General features: G+C 61.0%; 2 protein-coding genes across 13 annotated transcripts in view; one reads left to right on the top strand and one right to left on the bottom strand.

Annotated features, from left to right (window-relative positions):
- The first annotated feature begins 52 nt into the window (after positions 1 to 52).
- Positions 53 to 9,126, top strand: NT5DC2 (5'-nucleotidase domain containing 2). 5 transcript variants are annotated; one of them, XM_058560593.1, is made up of 14 exons: positions 53 to 304; positions 4,210 to 4,394; positions 4,577 to 4,651; positions 4,913 to 4,968; positions 5,061 to 5,136; positions 5,419 to 5,547; positions 5,658 to 5,718; positions 5,799 to 5,901; positions 6,023 to 6,124; positions 6,290 to 6,371; positions 8,226 to 8,312; positions 8,395 to 8,535; positions 8,622 to 8,686; positions 8,771 to 9,126. In XM_058560593.1, exons 1-14 carry the CDS (start codon positions 73 to 75, stop codon positions 9,030 to 9,032), a joined length of 1,656 nt encoding a protein of 551 aa, XP_058416576.1. In that variant the 5' UTR covers positions 53 to 72; the 3' UTR covers positions 9,033 to 9,126. The 5 variants fall into 5 exon arrangements, with proteins under 5 accessions (XP_058416576.1, XP_058416594.1, XP_058416560.1 ...); XM_058560611.1 differs by having other exon boundaries at positions 54 to 304; positions 5,061 to 5,202; positions 8,891 to 9,126; XM_058560577.1 differs by having other exon boundaries at positions 54 to 304; positions 5,061 to 5,202.
- A 5-nt stretch (positions 9,127 to 9,131) lies between these two features.
- STAB1 (stabilin 1) overlaps positions 9,132 to 12,716 on the bottom strand; it is a 28,069-nt gene continuing 24,484 nt past the window's right edge. For 7 of the 8 annotated variants that reach the window (XM_058560498.1, XM_058560535.1, XM_058560518.1 and 4 more), the window contains 15 exons: positions 12,514 to 12,715; positions 11,988 to 12,137; positions 11,791 to 11,895; positions 11,533 to 11,640; positions 11,256 to 11,449; positions 11,015 to 11,159; positions 10,803 to 10,936; positions 10,558 to 10,723; positions 10,364 to 10,473; positions 10,150 to 10,269; positions 9,914 to 10,063; positions 9,731 to 9,835; positions 9,491 to 9,637; positions 9,293 to 9,409; positions 9,132 to 9,212 (listed from right to left, as the gene is read on the bottom strand). In XM_058560498.1, coding sequence (XP_058416481.1) covers positions 9,156 to 9,212; positions 9,293 to 9,409; positions 9,491 to 9,637; positions 9,731 to 9,835; positions 9,914 to 10,063; positions 10,150 to 10,269; positions 10,364 to 10,473; positions 10,558 to 10,723; positions 10,803 to 10,936; positions 11,015 to 11,159; positions 11,256 to 11,449; positions 11,533 to 11,640; positions 11,791 to 11,895; positions 11,988 to 12,137; positions 12,514 to 12,715 — 2,010 coding nt within the window. In that variant the 3' untranslated portion in view covers positions 9,132 to 9,155. Of the gene's footprint in view, positions 9,213 to 9,292; positions 9,410 to 9,490; positions 9,638 to 9,730; positions 9,836 to 9,913; positions 10,064 to 10,149; positions 10,270 to 10,363; positions 10,474 to 10,557; positions 10,724 to 10,802; positions 10,937 to 11,014; positions 11,160 to 11,255; positions 11,450 to 11,532; positions 11,641 to 11,790; positions 11,896 to 11,987; positions 12,138 to 12,513; position 12,716 lie in introns of those variants that run through there. The other variant, XM_058560544.1, reaches the window with a different exon arrangement.

Here is a 12,716-nt window from a genome sequence, read left to right as displayed (position 1 = left end):
TGGCGGGCGGGCAGGAGGAGGGCAGCAGAGCGGCCGACGGCCCGAGGGCTGCGCGGGCGGCGCGCGGCGGGCATGGCGGGTGCGGGGCTGCGGGCGGTCGCTCGGCGCTGGCTGCCTTGCGGAGGCCACGGCGGACCGCGAGCCGCCTCGTCCTCGCCCTCCTGCCCCGGCTGCGGCCCCCCGGGTCCCGGCGTCCAGTGCCCGGGTGCTCCGCGCTTCGCGCCCGCCCCGGCGCCCACCGGCGGCGCCGAGCTTGGCGCGCACCTATGGGCTCGTTACCAGGACATGCGGAAGCTGGTGCACGGTGGGTGAGCCGGAGTGGGCGCCAGGGGATGTATCCCGCGCGACGGCAGACGCGCGGCCGCCGACGGACAGACGGACAGAGCGCCAGGGCACCGCCCCCGAGCCGTCCCGGGCGCCGCTCTTCGGGGGAAGCGCCCCCGTGCAGCTCGCCGAGGCTCTGGAGCCCGAAGGCCCGGCGGCTCTTCGAGAAAGGCTCCAGCGGGTCGTCCCGGAGGCCTCTGCTGGGCGGGCGGGAGGTTTGTTCCCCGCTCCGTCTGCAGGAGCTCGGGGTTCCTGGAGCGGCCGCCGGAATGTGGGGCCCCCGCCGCCTTTGCTAGTTTTTCCGCCGCGGCGGGAACGCCCCCAACCCCTTGTTCTCTTAGGGGCCCTCAGTTGGGGCGGGAGTACCGAGGGTAAAGCCAGCCGGCGGCGCTGGCCGGAACAGGCTCCTAGGGACTGCCCGACCTAAGTGGACACCCACTAGACTTTTCCGACACCTCTAGATTGCGCCCTGGAGGTCCGGAGTGCTCTGAGCCCAGGAGAGGAAGGTGTTGGTTGGAGAAACGAGACCAAGACGCCCCAGTCCCCTGGAATCCAGAAGGGTTGCTGCATCCTTGGCCAGAGCACTTAACCTCCTCTATGCTCCTCTCTCTTGTAAAATGGGCTGAGGAGGCCTGAGGCCTCCTCTCAGAGAGGGCAAGCTGGGGTGCCCTGGTGAGGCCGGAGAGCTGAGCGAACTTGATGTTTGTTCACGGGTCTCACGGGGCCCTGCCTCTGGAGCAGACAGATGCCGTTTAGGTCTTGGCCCTATCGCTGACCAGGTGGGTGGCGCTCAGCAAGCCTCACCCTCTGGGACCCTCAGTGTCTTATGACATAAAACACTATCCTGGGACCTCTGTCACAGGGTGGTGGTGATGACTCAGAAAGAACCACGCCAAGAAGGGGCAGGGGAGCTTCTGGAGGAGCCCCCTGGGGTGACACCAGCTTTCATTGTCTGATAAGACAAAGTGGCCCTGTCTGGAAGATTCCAACTGATTGAATGGGAGCTTCCACTCTAGCTGTGTGGAGACCTGCGAGGGCTGGGTGGATGGGACCCATCTCTTGAGAAGCTAAAGGCAGAATAGTTAAGACCCCTGAGGAGTGGTGGTTTTGAAGCCCTTGGGCCTCTGTCAGGACCCCAACCCCCCACCCTCAGTGGAGGGGACAAGCCTGGGATGCTATTTAAGGAGACATTTTTGCTCTGGGCCTAGAGAAGACCCTCTGTAGAGCAGCCTGAGAAGCCTGCCTGTAGGTGTGGGGGGAGGGAAATAGGGAGGTCTGTTGGGCTTTGTCACTCAAAGCTCACCTGGATCTTCAGATCTTCACAGAGACTCCCAAGCTCCTCTTGATGTGAAAGGGGCAAGGTCATTTTCAAGATGCCATGGTGAGCACCAGGATAAACCAGCCTTGCACCCCTGAGTCCTAACTCTCCCCTTCTGTCAGGGTTTTCTGGGGGAGATTCTGGGCACTGAGGTATGTGTTGGGCTAATGCCTGTGGGCAAAACTTTGCTCCAGGCCAGCCGCCCACTCTCACCCCCACCCCCAGCTTCAGCATGGTGACATTGGAAGGCTACACCAAGGGGCTGAGTGATTAAGGCAGGTGGGTGGCCTGAATTCAGATCTCAACCACATTGCCTACTGCTGGATGGTTTGGAGCAAGTGACTTCACCTCCCTGAGCCCCAGTTTCTTCCTCTAGATGATGCAGGAATAAGTGTGACCACCTCACAGGATTGGAGTGAGGATTGAACAACACGAGCCTCTAAGGCACCCAGCAAGTGCTCCTAGCTGTGGCTGGGAGGATGGCACTCACAATGAGTCTCATGGCTGTCATGGGAAGAGTTGGCCCTGGAACCTGGAGCCTCAGGCAGGCGTGGGAGCTGGGGGCCGAGGAGGAGAAAGAAGGGTAGGGGCTGGACAGTGAGACCAGTGAACTTGGGAGGCCAGTGCAGGTTGGGGCACATCTACTTCACCTGGCCCTGTGCACCACCACAGCTCTGTGGAAGGGAGTGAGACCTTGTGGCCCTCAGAGCTATGGTTTTCTCGGTCCAGATATCAGATCAGGAGGCCAAGCCCTGTGGGCTGCTTCCCCATCCTGCGTTGTTCCTGGGAGAATTGTCCATCCCTGGGAACATCCTCAAGGGCAGAGGCAAAAGCCTGGACTAGGCCAGAACTCTGCCAGCAAGAGGCTGCCCTGCCAAGCAAATCCTTCCCCTCCTGGGGGGCTACTGGTCATTGTACCAAGAATCACAATTGGTATCCAGGAACTCAGGATGATGGGAAAGGCAAGGCCCAGGGTCCTAGTGACACCAGATGAGGGGCATCTCAGAAGCAGCTCCCTGGAGGGCTGAAGTTGGCTGTGTCTCACGTGTATCCCAGTGAGGAGTGTTCTGTCTGCACCCACGAGTCTGCGAAGCAGCTGCTCTCTGCCAGGCCTAGGTTGGCCTGGGGCTGACAGAGGAACCAGCCACTCCTGTTCCCCCACACTACACCCTGCACTTGGCTCCAAAGGAAAGGGAGTAGGGGAGGAGCCTTGTTCCAAGGGGGCCTCCAAGGCGAATGCTTGGAGCTTGGGAGCTCATCAGCGAGCGTCTGCCTCTGAGCACAGGCAGCTACGAGGCATGCTGCATGGCCAAGGGCTTCGAGATCATGACTGGTTGTGGCTGAGATGGATTCTGTGAAGGCTTGGACTGTTTGGGCCTGAGCCACAGCCTAGAGGTCTCAGGAATAGGGCCACCTGGAGCCCCTGCAGGGCAGTACCCTGTGCATCTAGTCCTGTCTGCTCCCCTCTCTCTCCCTGCGACTCCTGCTCCTTGAGTGATGCAGGGAAATCCGGGACGGGGAATTGATGGGCTCCAGAGGTGCATCGCCCATTATTCCAACATTTGCCGTGGGTACAGAGCGAGAATGCTGTACAGAGCACATTCTATGTGACCCTCTTAGTAATTCTGTAGGTTGGTACAATTTTTGTTCCCCCTTTAGAGACAAGGAAACTGAGGCCCAAAAGGTGAGGTGACTTTCCTGAGGTCACAGCCATGAGAGGGAGGACTTGGTCTGGTCTCTGACCTCAAAGCCCATGTCCTTTCTCCATCCACCTTCCCCACTCTATAGATGGGGAAACCAAGGCAGGTGAGCCTGGGACCCCTCAGCCTCATGTGCCTCCCTGGGACCCCAGAGCCCACTCTGCACAGTGTCCCACTCAGCCCCTCGGGAGCAGCCAGGGGCTTGTGGTGGCTCCTTCTGGGGAACAGTCTAGGTAATGGCCCAGAACCTGACGTCACACGTCCCGCCTGTCGTCCCCCCCCCCCCCGTCTTAATTAGCAATGTTCCCTGGCTAGAGGCAGCAAATGTCGTTACACGGGCTGGCAGGCAGCTGAAATCCCATTAGAGGGCTTTCACTCCGCAGGCTGTGGCAGCTACTCAGAGCTGGGGGCCTGAGCAGCGGAGGGGCTACCCAGTATTCCGCTATCCCGATAATGTTCCTAAGTCCCAACCCCTAGCTTCAGGCAAGGTAGAAAGGGTCGGAGCATAGCCATGTGTCCAGTGGAGCCTGTGAGAGCCTGGAGGAGGCCTGGGCTCAGTGTACCTGGTGGGCTGCTGGTGATGGTGTAAGCCGGGACCCACAAGTAGAAGCTCCAGCCATGGGCTTGGCTCATTGCCAGTTCTGCCTTACCCCAACCATTTAACCCTCGGCAAGTGACTTCTCTGTGAGCCTCAGTTGCAGAAGGTGGTGCACGTTGGGTGAGCTGCAGCACTGAACTAAGAGTACCCATCCTGGGGTTCTTCATGAGGCTCCCAGGGCTGGGCGCCTGGAAAGTGCTCAGTAACCATTTGCTGTTTGCCATGAGGACATCATCATTCTCATCATACTTGCAACTCCTTCCCCCTAGACCTCCTGCCCCCTGAGGTCTGCAGTCTCCTGAACCCAGCAGCCATCTACGCCAACAACGAGATCAGCCTCCGTGATGTCGAGGTCTACGGCTTTGACTACGACTACACGCTGGCCCAGTATGCAGACGCGCTGCACCCAGAGATCTTCACTGCCGCCCGTGACATCCTGATTGAACACTACAAGGTGAGGCTAGCCAGGCAGGGGGCCCAGGCCCTGGAGGCCAGCAGGGCCCAGCTTCGCCTAACCCTAGGCTGAGTCATGGGTCTCCCCTGGGCGGATGGCTGAATTGATCCCCTGAGGCAGCTGCCCAGCCAGCAGGTCTGGCAGTGCCACTGGCTCAGGCTTGGCCCACTCTCCGCCGACAGTACCCAGAGGGGATTCGGAAGTATGACTACAACCCTAGCTTTGCCATCCGTGGCCTCCACTACGACATTCAGAAGGTGAGTGCCTAGACCACTGACTTTGCCTGGCCCCTCCTGACTGGTTGTATATCGGGGCTACTTCCTTAGCCCCTCATCCCCTATAGGGGGGTCTCCTCATCTGTCTAACCCCTTGGCCTCAAAGCTGTAGCTTCTTTGCGTGCACCTGATCCCCTTGGTACCATCCAACTGGGGCTTCAGCATTGGGGCTGGAAGAGGCTGGCTCAGGGCCAGTGGCAGACTCCTTCCTCCCCACCCATCCTGCTCCCCTGGTGCCCCCAGAGCCTTCTGATGAAGATTGACGCTTTCCATTATGTGCAACTGGGGACGGCCTACAGGTCAGTGCTGACTCTGCCCTGCCCCCTCCCCTGCCTGCTGTTCCAGATCCACACTGTCCTGCCTCCCCCCTATTCCCCGCCCTGTGCTGCAGCCTGGGCTCAGGACCACTCTGGACTGATGAAGTCTGTGTGCCACCCAGGGGCCTCCAGCCTGTGCCAGACGAGGAGGTGATTGACCTATATGGGGGTACCCAGCACATCCCACTGTACCAGATGAGTGGCTTCTATGGCAAGGTACTTACTCCACCTGTCACTCCCAGGGCAGCCAGTTCAGTGATCTCGTTGTGGCTGCTGGCTTCCTGGGAGGTGGTGTCCACACCCCAGTGAGCCAGCCCTGACCGACAGGCTGTGCCCCTCCACCAGTGGCCCAAGGCAGATTCGGAGCCCCTAGTCTCCAGGGCTGGGGTGGTGGGGCTGGAGGGGTTGCTGAGGCAGTGGCTTCCTTCCCAGGGTCCCTCCATCAAGCAGTTCATGGACATCTTCTCGCTGCCAGAGATGGCACTGCTGTCCTGCGTGGTGGACTACTTCCTGGGCCACGGCCTGGAGTTTGACCAGGCACACCTCTACAAGGATGTGACGGTGAGGATGTTGGTCCTGCCTCTCAGGGGCAGGGAAGGTGAAGTCCAGCTACAGCAGGGCAGGCCCTCCTGGGCCCCACTGCACCCTCACCATCCCTCCACTGTCCCCAGGACGCCATTCGAGATGTGCACGTGAAGGGCCTCATGTACCAGTGGATCGAGCGGGACATGGGTAAGGGTGGACAGGAGCTGCCTCAGCCTGCCTGGACAGGAGGCAGCGCTGGCCCTCACAGACCCATCTCCCCCTGTTAGAGAAGTACATCCTGAGGGGGGATGAGACCTTCGCCGTCCTGAGCCGCCTGGTGGCCCATGGGAAACAGCTGTTCCTCATCACCAACAGTCCTTTCAGCTTTGTGTGAGCCCCGTCCCGCTGTGGGAGGAGGGAGCAGGGTGGTGCCGGGCAGGGGGTGGGCAGGCCAGGAGCCTCCCTCAGACCACCTGGTGGCCTGTCCCACCTCTGCCCCACCTCTGCCCAGGGACAAGGGGATGCGGCACATGGTGGGTCCCGACTGGCGTCAACTCTTTGACGTGGTCATCGTCCAGGCAGACAAGCCCAGCTTCTTCACCGACCGGCGCAAGTATGGGCCTGGCGGGTAATGAGGCAGGGGACACGCTCACTGCCCTGTGTGCTTGGGGTAGGGACATCCCCTTGCTGGCTTGTGGCCCATGTGAGCAGGTGGTCCTTTGTAGGGGGGTGCCTGGTCCTGCCAGACTGGAAATCAAGCCCTTTACCCCCACCCTAGGCCTTTCAGAAAACTCGATGAAAAAGGCTCTCTCCAGTGGGACCGTATCACCAGCCTGGAAAAGGGCAAGATCTATCGGCAGGTGAGGGCCATCTGCCATCTAGGTGGGAGTAGCACCTGACGGGGTCCACAGGGCCTAACCAGAGCCCCAGGCTGTAGAGGGGGCAGTGGCATGGCATTCTGTGCCCTGACCAGCCACTACACATCTGCTGTGGGTCTGTCCCCTCACACCATGGCCCTGCATCCAGGGGCTACCAAGAAATGGCTCTCAGGGCACATGCCTGGGCATTGTTGAGGGCTTGGGCTCTGGGTCAGGCTGCCTGCGTTTGAATTCCAACTCCACTACCCAATAGCAGAGGGAGCTTGGCCAAGTCACTTGGCCTCTCTGTACCTTGCTTGCCTCACCTGTAAAAGAGGTACAATACTCTATTTGAGTTGTGATGTAAAGCCCTTAGACTGGCCAGGTATTTGCTAAGTGCCCGGTAAATGGCCCTTTTATTACTTGGGCTGACCACTCTGCTGCAGCCAGTCAAGCCTGCCTGGGGCCCCTAAGCTGGGCTGGTGGGGGGCTCACAGGCCTCTGGGGAGACCCCTTTTCCTGGCTGGCTACAAAGATGAGAAGGGGCCTGGTACTGGGCTATGGGGGTTGGGTGGCTAGGAGCAGGAGGTGATTAAGGTATTTGGCCCTGGATGGAATGCGGAAATCCTGGCTGAGCTGTGCTTTTGAGGGTGGGGGTTCTAGAGGCTGTGGCAGGGAGGAAGCCAGCAGTTAGACCAGGGGTGCAGCCACAGGGAGTAGCCTCAGGGTACCCAATGCTGAGGCCTGGCCTGCAGGCGCTCCTCCCAGCCTGCAGGCCCCCAACTCTCTGTGGCCCCCTCGGGCCCAGGTTCTTCCCCTTGGCTCTGAGGGTGACAGTCTCCTTTGTCTTGGCATCTTGGCTGAGCCTGAGGGGGTGGGGAACATGACTTTTTCTTCCTTCGCAGCTTTTAGACTTGACTTTATGCCTGATGTTCTGAAATTCCATTTTGTATGTGTGTGTGTTGGATCCTGCCTGGTTCTCGTCTTTCTTTGCTCTTTCTCCCTCCTCCTCTGTCTCCTGTTGCTGGAACCTCAGGCTCCATCCTGCCTAACTCGGCACCTGCACCTCAAGATTCTTCCTCTTGGTTCAGGGCACATCCTCAGCCTCTGCCCACTCGTACTTCCCTCTTTAGCGGGGTCCCCTGCTCCTCAGCCTCCCCACTTGAGCTTATTTCAACAATTAAGCCTTTCACAACCACCCGTTTCCCCCAGGGCTTTCATCTTCCTGGGCCTCTTACATGCACAGACTGTTCTAGTAACTCCTTTTTGCCGAGTGTAAATGCTCATTTTTGCGGTGTGGGCTTCTGCCCCGGTGGCTGCTGCACTTCCTGCTCTGGAGGCACATCCTGCCCCCAGTTTCTGCTCCCCTGTGAGCTTCCTCTGTTGTATTTGAGCCTGGCTGAGTATTTTCATCTTTTCTCCGGCTTTGGAGCAGGAGGGGCAGACAGCCTCACAGTGAGGTCTGCCAGTGGTCTGCTGGGTCCCTCTGGGCTCAGGCTGAGAGGCTGGGAAGGACCTCAGGGCTGTGGTTGCTGCTGCAATTTGTTTCCCACAAAGAGCGGACTGAGGGCTACAGGGAGCAGAGGCCCTCAAGGCACAGGGCACCATGCCAGGCCTACAGGAGACCTTCCTGCGGCAGGCAGACCCCCTTACTGAGTCTGAGGGGGAGGTGGCAAGGGCCAGAGCCCAGAGGAGACAGCAAGGCCACGGGAAGGGGCAGCCCAGCATCTGGCTAGAGAGGCCTTGCAGCCTTTGGGGATTTGGGAGGACTGGTGGAGAACAAGTAGTAGTTCTGGCAGCCCAATGGGAGCTCCCTCGGCACACTGGGCTCAGCAGTATCCCCCCACTTCTCCCCAGGGAAACCTGTTTGACTTCCTGCGCCTGACGGAATGGCGCGGCCCCCGTGTGCTGTACTTCGGAGACCACCTCTACAGTGACCTGGCGGTGAGGGGGGAAGGCCTGGGCCACAGAGGGGAGGGCGCCCTCCTAGCTGTCACTAAACGCTGTCCTCCACCCCGCCCACTAGGATCTCATGCTGCGGCATGGCTGGCGCACAGGTGCCATCATCCCCGAGCTGGAGCGTGAGATCCGCATCATCAACACGGAGCAGTACATGCACTCGCTGACGTGGCAGCAGGCTCTCACGGGGTTGCTGGAGCGCATGCAGGTGCGGGGGTGTCGGGAACCTCCTGGGGGAGGGGCCGGGGCTGTCACCTGGGCACACACACCCAGTGCACACCTTGTCTCCTCCAGACCTACCAGGATGCTGAGTCGCGGCAGGTGCTGGCTGCCTGGATGAAGGAGCGGCAGGAGCTGAGGTGAGCAGCATGGGGCCAGGGCAGGAGTCCTGGCCCAGCCCCCTCCTGTGTCCCCCCTCGAGTGCTCCTTGTCTCCCTCCCCAGGTGCATCACCAAAGCCCTGTTCAACGCTCAGTTTGGGAGCATCTTCCGCACCTTCCACAACCCCACCTACTTCTCACGGCGCCTCGTGCGCTTCTCCGACCTCTACATGGCCTCCCTTAGCTGCCTGCTCAACTACCGTGTGGACTTCACCTTCTACCCACGGCGCACACCCTTGCAGCACGAGGCGCCTCTCTGGATGGACCAGCTCTGCACCGGCTGCATGAAGACACCCTTCCTCGGCGACATGGCCCACATCCGCTGAGGGCACCTTTATTGTCCGAATAGGCCCCAGCCCCTCTTGCCCCGCCCACTCGGGGCATCTGTCCAGATAAGCAATAAAAGTGGTCTCCCTCCTGCTTGTGCCTCTGCTTCAGCCCCAGCCACGTCACTTTACCGCAAGGATCCTCTGCGTGTCGGGGAAGTCCTCCTCCAGGAGCGAGTCCTGGGGAGAGGACCATTTGTGGCTGGGCAAAGACCAGGTCCTGGACCCACTTCCCCAGGCCCCCAGCCCCCTACACTCACATCGAAGGGCTCACAAAAGGTATCATGGCTGCCAAAGACCGGGTTGGGGACAGAGACCAGGGTTGGGCTGGTCCCTTCCTGCCACGGGGAGAAGTCATCATCAGCATCACCTTCCGCCTGAGAAGAGAGGTAAGTGGTAAGAGGCCACCAGCAAGATCAATGGACCCAGACCCCCACCAACCCCCAACCCAACCCTACCTGGAAGGCAGAGAAGCCAAAGCCTGTGGCCTTGCCTCGGGCACGGAGGTAAAGGGCTCCTACCACCAGGCCCAGCAGTGCTCCAGCAGCTACCACAGCCCCTGCACCTACTGCCACAGGTGGGGCCTCAGGTGCCGCCAATGCCCGCTGCAAACAGGGAGAGCATCAAGGACCTGGCAAGAGCTGTCCCCTCGCCCTTCGCAGCTCTGCCTAACCATCACACCCCCGCTGCCAACTCACAGGCTGTGGGGGTGCCAGGAGGGGGCTGGCAAGAGTGTGGATGATGCCATTAAAGGCCATGATGTCCCACACGATGACACGGCTCACCACAACTGCCCCTGGGGCCTGTAGGAAGACCAGAGTCAGGCTCAATAGGTGAGGGAGGGCTAGGGCCAGCAGGGGAAGGGCAGCAGCCAAACTCACCACAGGGGCCCAAGAACTGTTGTCCGGGCCCACGTCACTGATGATGAGGCAGAGGCCTGAGTGGGTGGGGAGCAAGGTACCCTGGCTGGCATTGGTGCTCAGGAAGGTGGTGTTGGAGGCATGCAGCTCCAGGTCTGGGCCACTCAGTGTCTGTAGGCAAAGCAAGGCCTGTTGGCCTGGGCCAGCCAGAGGGAGCAGAGTTGGCCCTGCTCTGCCCATGCCCCCGTGCTAGTTACCATGTTGTCCATAAAGCCTTCATTGACAGGGACAAAGAGTGTCTTATAGGTGAGCTCATCGTCCAAGAAGTCCAGGAAGTCGAGACCCCGCGGGGTGGCATTAGCATAGCCCAGCAGCATCTGGGAGGGTGAGGAGACAGGTCTGTGGACGGGCTCCCTTCCCAGGGATCCCAGCTACCCCACACCCCAGTCCTGAGGTTGCACCCCTGCACACCCCATAGAAGGTGGAGAAGTTGGCAGTGGTGGCCAGTATGTCAAGCAGCTTCCCGTTGCACACGCTGGTCCCATCACCCACAAAGCCATCACGGCAGTGGCAGGACACGTCTGTGGGAAAGGTGGGTCAGTGGGTTGGTGGATCGGTGGAAATAGGGCAGAGCCAGGGAGTGGGGTTTGGTGGGGTGGTTGCACCTTGCACTCGATAGCAGTAAGCATCCCAGCACTCCGACAGGTCCTTCCGGGCACCCAGGCTGACCACGCCCACCTGACCATCACCACAGTCTGCCGCAGGGAAAACGACGGGGTGGGCAGCCGAGCCGTTGGCCAGCCAGCCCACAAGGCACAGGTGGAAGCCTAGCTGTAGGGGCAGGAGGGATGCTAAGACCCAAGGCCCAACTCAAGGGACCCCACAGGCTTGGCTCCCGAGTTCTACACACCTGCTGGGCAGCAGAGAGCTGAAGGAGAGAAGCAAGGACAGCTCCCTGGGCCTCACATGCCGCCTCAGCCTCTGAGAAGTTCAGACCATAAGGGCCACTGGTGGCCTGGAGGTGGAACACACCAGCCCGTTTCTCTGCAGAAGGGAGGGGTACAGGTCAGCCAGCTGTCATTGAGGTAAAGCTGGGGCACTGGGGGGGGCAGGGAAGCACACCCTGGAAGTGCAGGTCAGTGCACACAGCATCCACGTGACAGGGTGGTGGTTGGCCCAGGCAGCGGTCCACAGGCGGCTCAAGCTCCTCCAGACACTGCAGTCCATCACCCACATAGCCAGTGTGGCACACGCAGCGCCGTGTGTTCTGGGGCGAGAGAGCAGAGGGGGGTGCCCTTCAGGGACTTGGGGAGCGGCTCTGGGGGGCCTCTCCACCCGGCTTCTTGGCTCCCTGCCTGCTCACCGGGCCAGTGTTCAGGCAGTCAGCATGTTCACTGCAGCCCCCGCGGTGGCCATCTGCACAGGGGTCGCGGGCCCGGCAGCTCCAGCCATCGCCCTCATAGTCGGGCAGGCAAGTGCAGGTGACCACTGTGCCCACCTGGCTGCAGCTGGCATGCTCGCTGCAGCCACCACGCCCATCCTGGCACAGGTCTGCCACTGGGAGCAGGGAGAAAGTGGTTGGACCAGGTGACAAGAGGGGAGTGGGGCCTCCCAGCTCACATCCCTGCCTACCTGCTCACCTGTGCACGTGCGGCCGTCCCCTTCATAGCCCAGGCTGCACTCGCAGCTGTTGCCCGCACGGCACACAGCCTGGGGTGCGCAGGGTGGGGCACACACGGGCTGCAGCTCTGTCCCCCAGGGCCCACCACACATATCCAGGTTAGTAGCTGCCCTCCTAGATGCCCCCGGGCTCCCTCCCACCTACCCTCACTGCCTCCACTTGGTGTGTGCAAGTGTACATGAGTGTGCAGGTGGGCACAAGCACAAGGGCCGCTCACCCAGCTGCACCTCGCAGTGTGGCCCAGTCCAGCCCTCATCACAGAAGCAGGAGCCAGAGCCCCCGAGGCCCTCATCACAGCGGCCATGGGAGGTGCAGCGGCAGGCTGAAGAGAGGGACAGGCAGGAGGATGGAGTTGGCACACGGGCCAAGGGAATCAGGGGGCAGGACAGGGCAGGGTGGGGCAGGACAGCCCACCTTGGCAGTGGGGCCCAAAGGCACCCGGGGCGCAGAGTTCACATGCTGTCCCTGCAAATCCCGAACGGCACCTACACTGCCCACTGCCACTCATGCCGTCCACGCACATGCCATGGTCACTACAGGGGCTGCTGGCGCCGCCGGGACAAGCTAGAGGATGGAGTGGGAGAGGTGAGGTGGGGCCAGGGGCTCATATCAGGACCGCACACACACATGCATCCCCAGCCTAGCCACACCATCCATCCTCCCAGCGGCAGTCAAGGCTCTTCCAGAAGCAGCAGTCCACCTAAGTCCCTGCACTGAGAACCCTCCAGGCCACCATGCCCTGGAGAACACCCAGGAACCCCAGCACCATCTACATACCCACCCCACTTCTTAGAGCATTCTCTCCTTGTAAGATCCACTCCCCTGCAGACCTGCCTCAGCCTCTGACCACCCCAACACCCTTTCTCAGGAACAATGGCCCTTGGCTATCTTGGTGGCCAGAGGAGCCAGGCAGCAGCATCTGCAACCTCAGGACGCTCACCTCGGCACTCACTGCCATAGTGACCAGGGCAGCAGCTGGGCTTCCAGGTGGTGGTGACACAGTTGCGATGGCAGCCCCTGCCCAGGCCTTGGGGCTGGCCCCAGAGGCTGGGCCGGGCCCAAATGCTGCGTAGTGCCAAGGAGTGCAGGGGAGGGGACGTCCAGAACTTTGAGTAGTAGCGCCAGCAGGCCTCAGGGCTGCCC

This window comes from Diceros bicornis, chromosome 2 (assembly GCF_020826845.1).
Source record: "Diceros bicornis minor isolate mBicDic1 chromosome 2, mDicBic1.mat.cur, whole genome shotgun sequence".
Lineage (NCBI taxonomy): Eukaryota > Metazoa > Chordata > Mammalia > Perissodactyla > Rhinocerotidae > Diceros > Diceros bicornis.
This window is presented reverse-complemented; position numbering and strand designations above follow the sequence as displayed.

Excerpts from the sequence above, each read along its gene's own strand:
- NT5DC2 (XM_058560577.1), top strand. The coding sequence starts at position 73 with ATGGCGGGTGCGGGGCTGCGGGCGGTCGCTCGGCGCTGGCTGCCTTGC. Across the intron at positions 305-4,209 it reads CATGCGGAAGCTGGTGCACG|ACCTCCTGCCCCCTGAGGTC; the intron begins GTGGGTGAGCCG and ends CCTTCCCCCTAG. Across the intron at positions 8,313-8,394 it reads ACCTCTACAGTGACCTGGCG|GATCTCATGCTGCGGCATGG; the intron begins GTGAGGGGGGAA and ends CCCGCCCACTAG.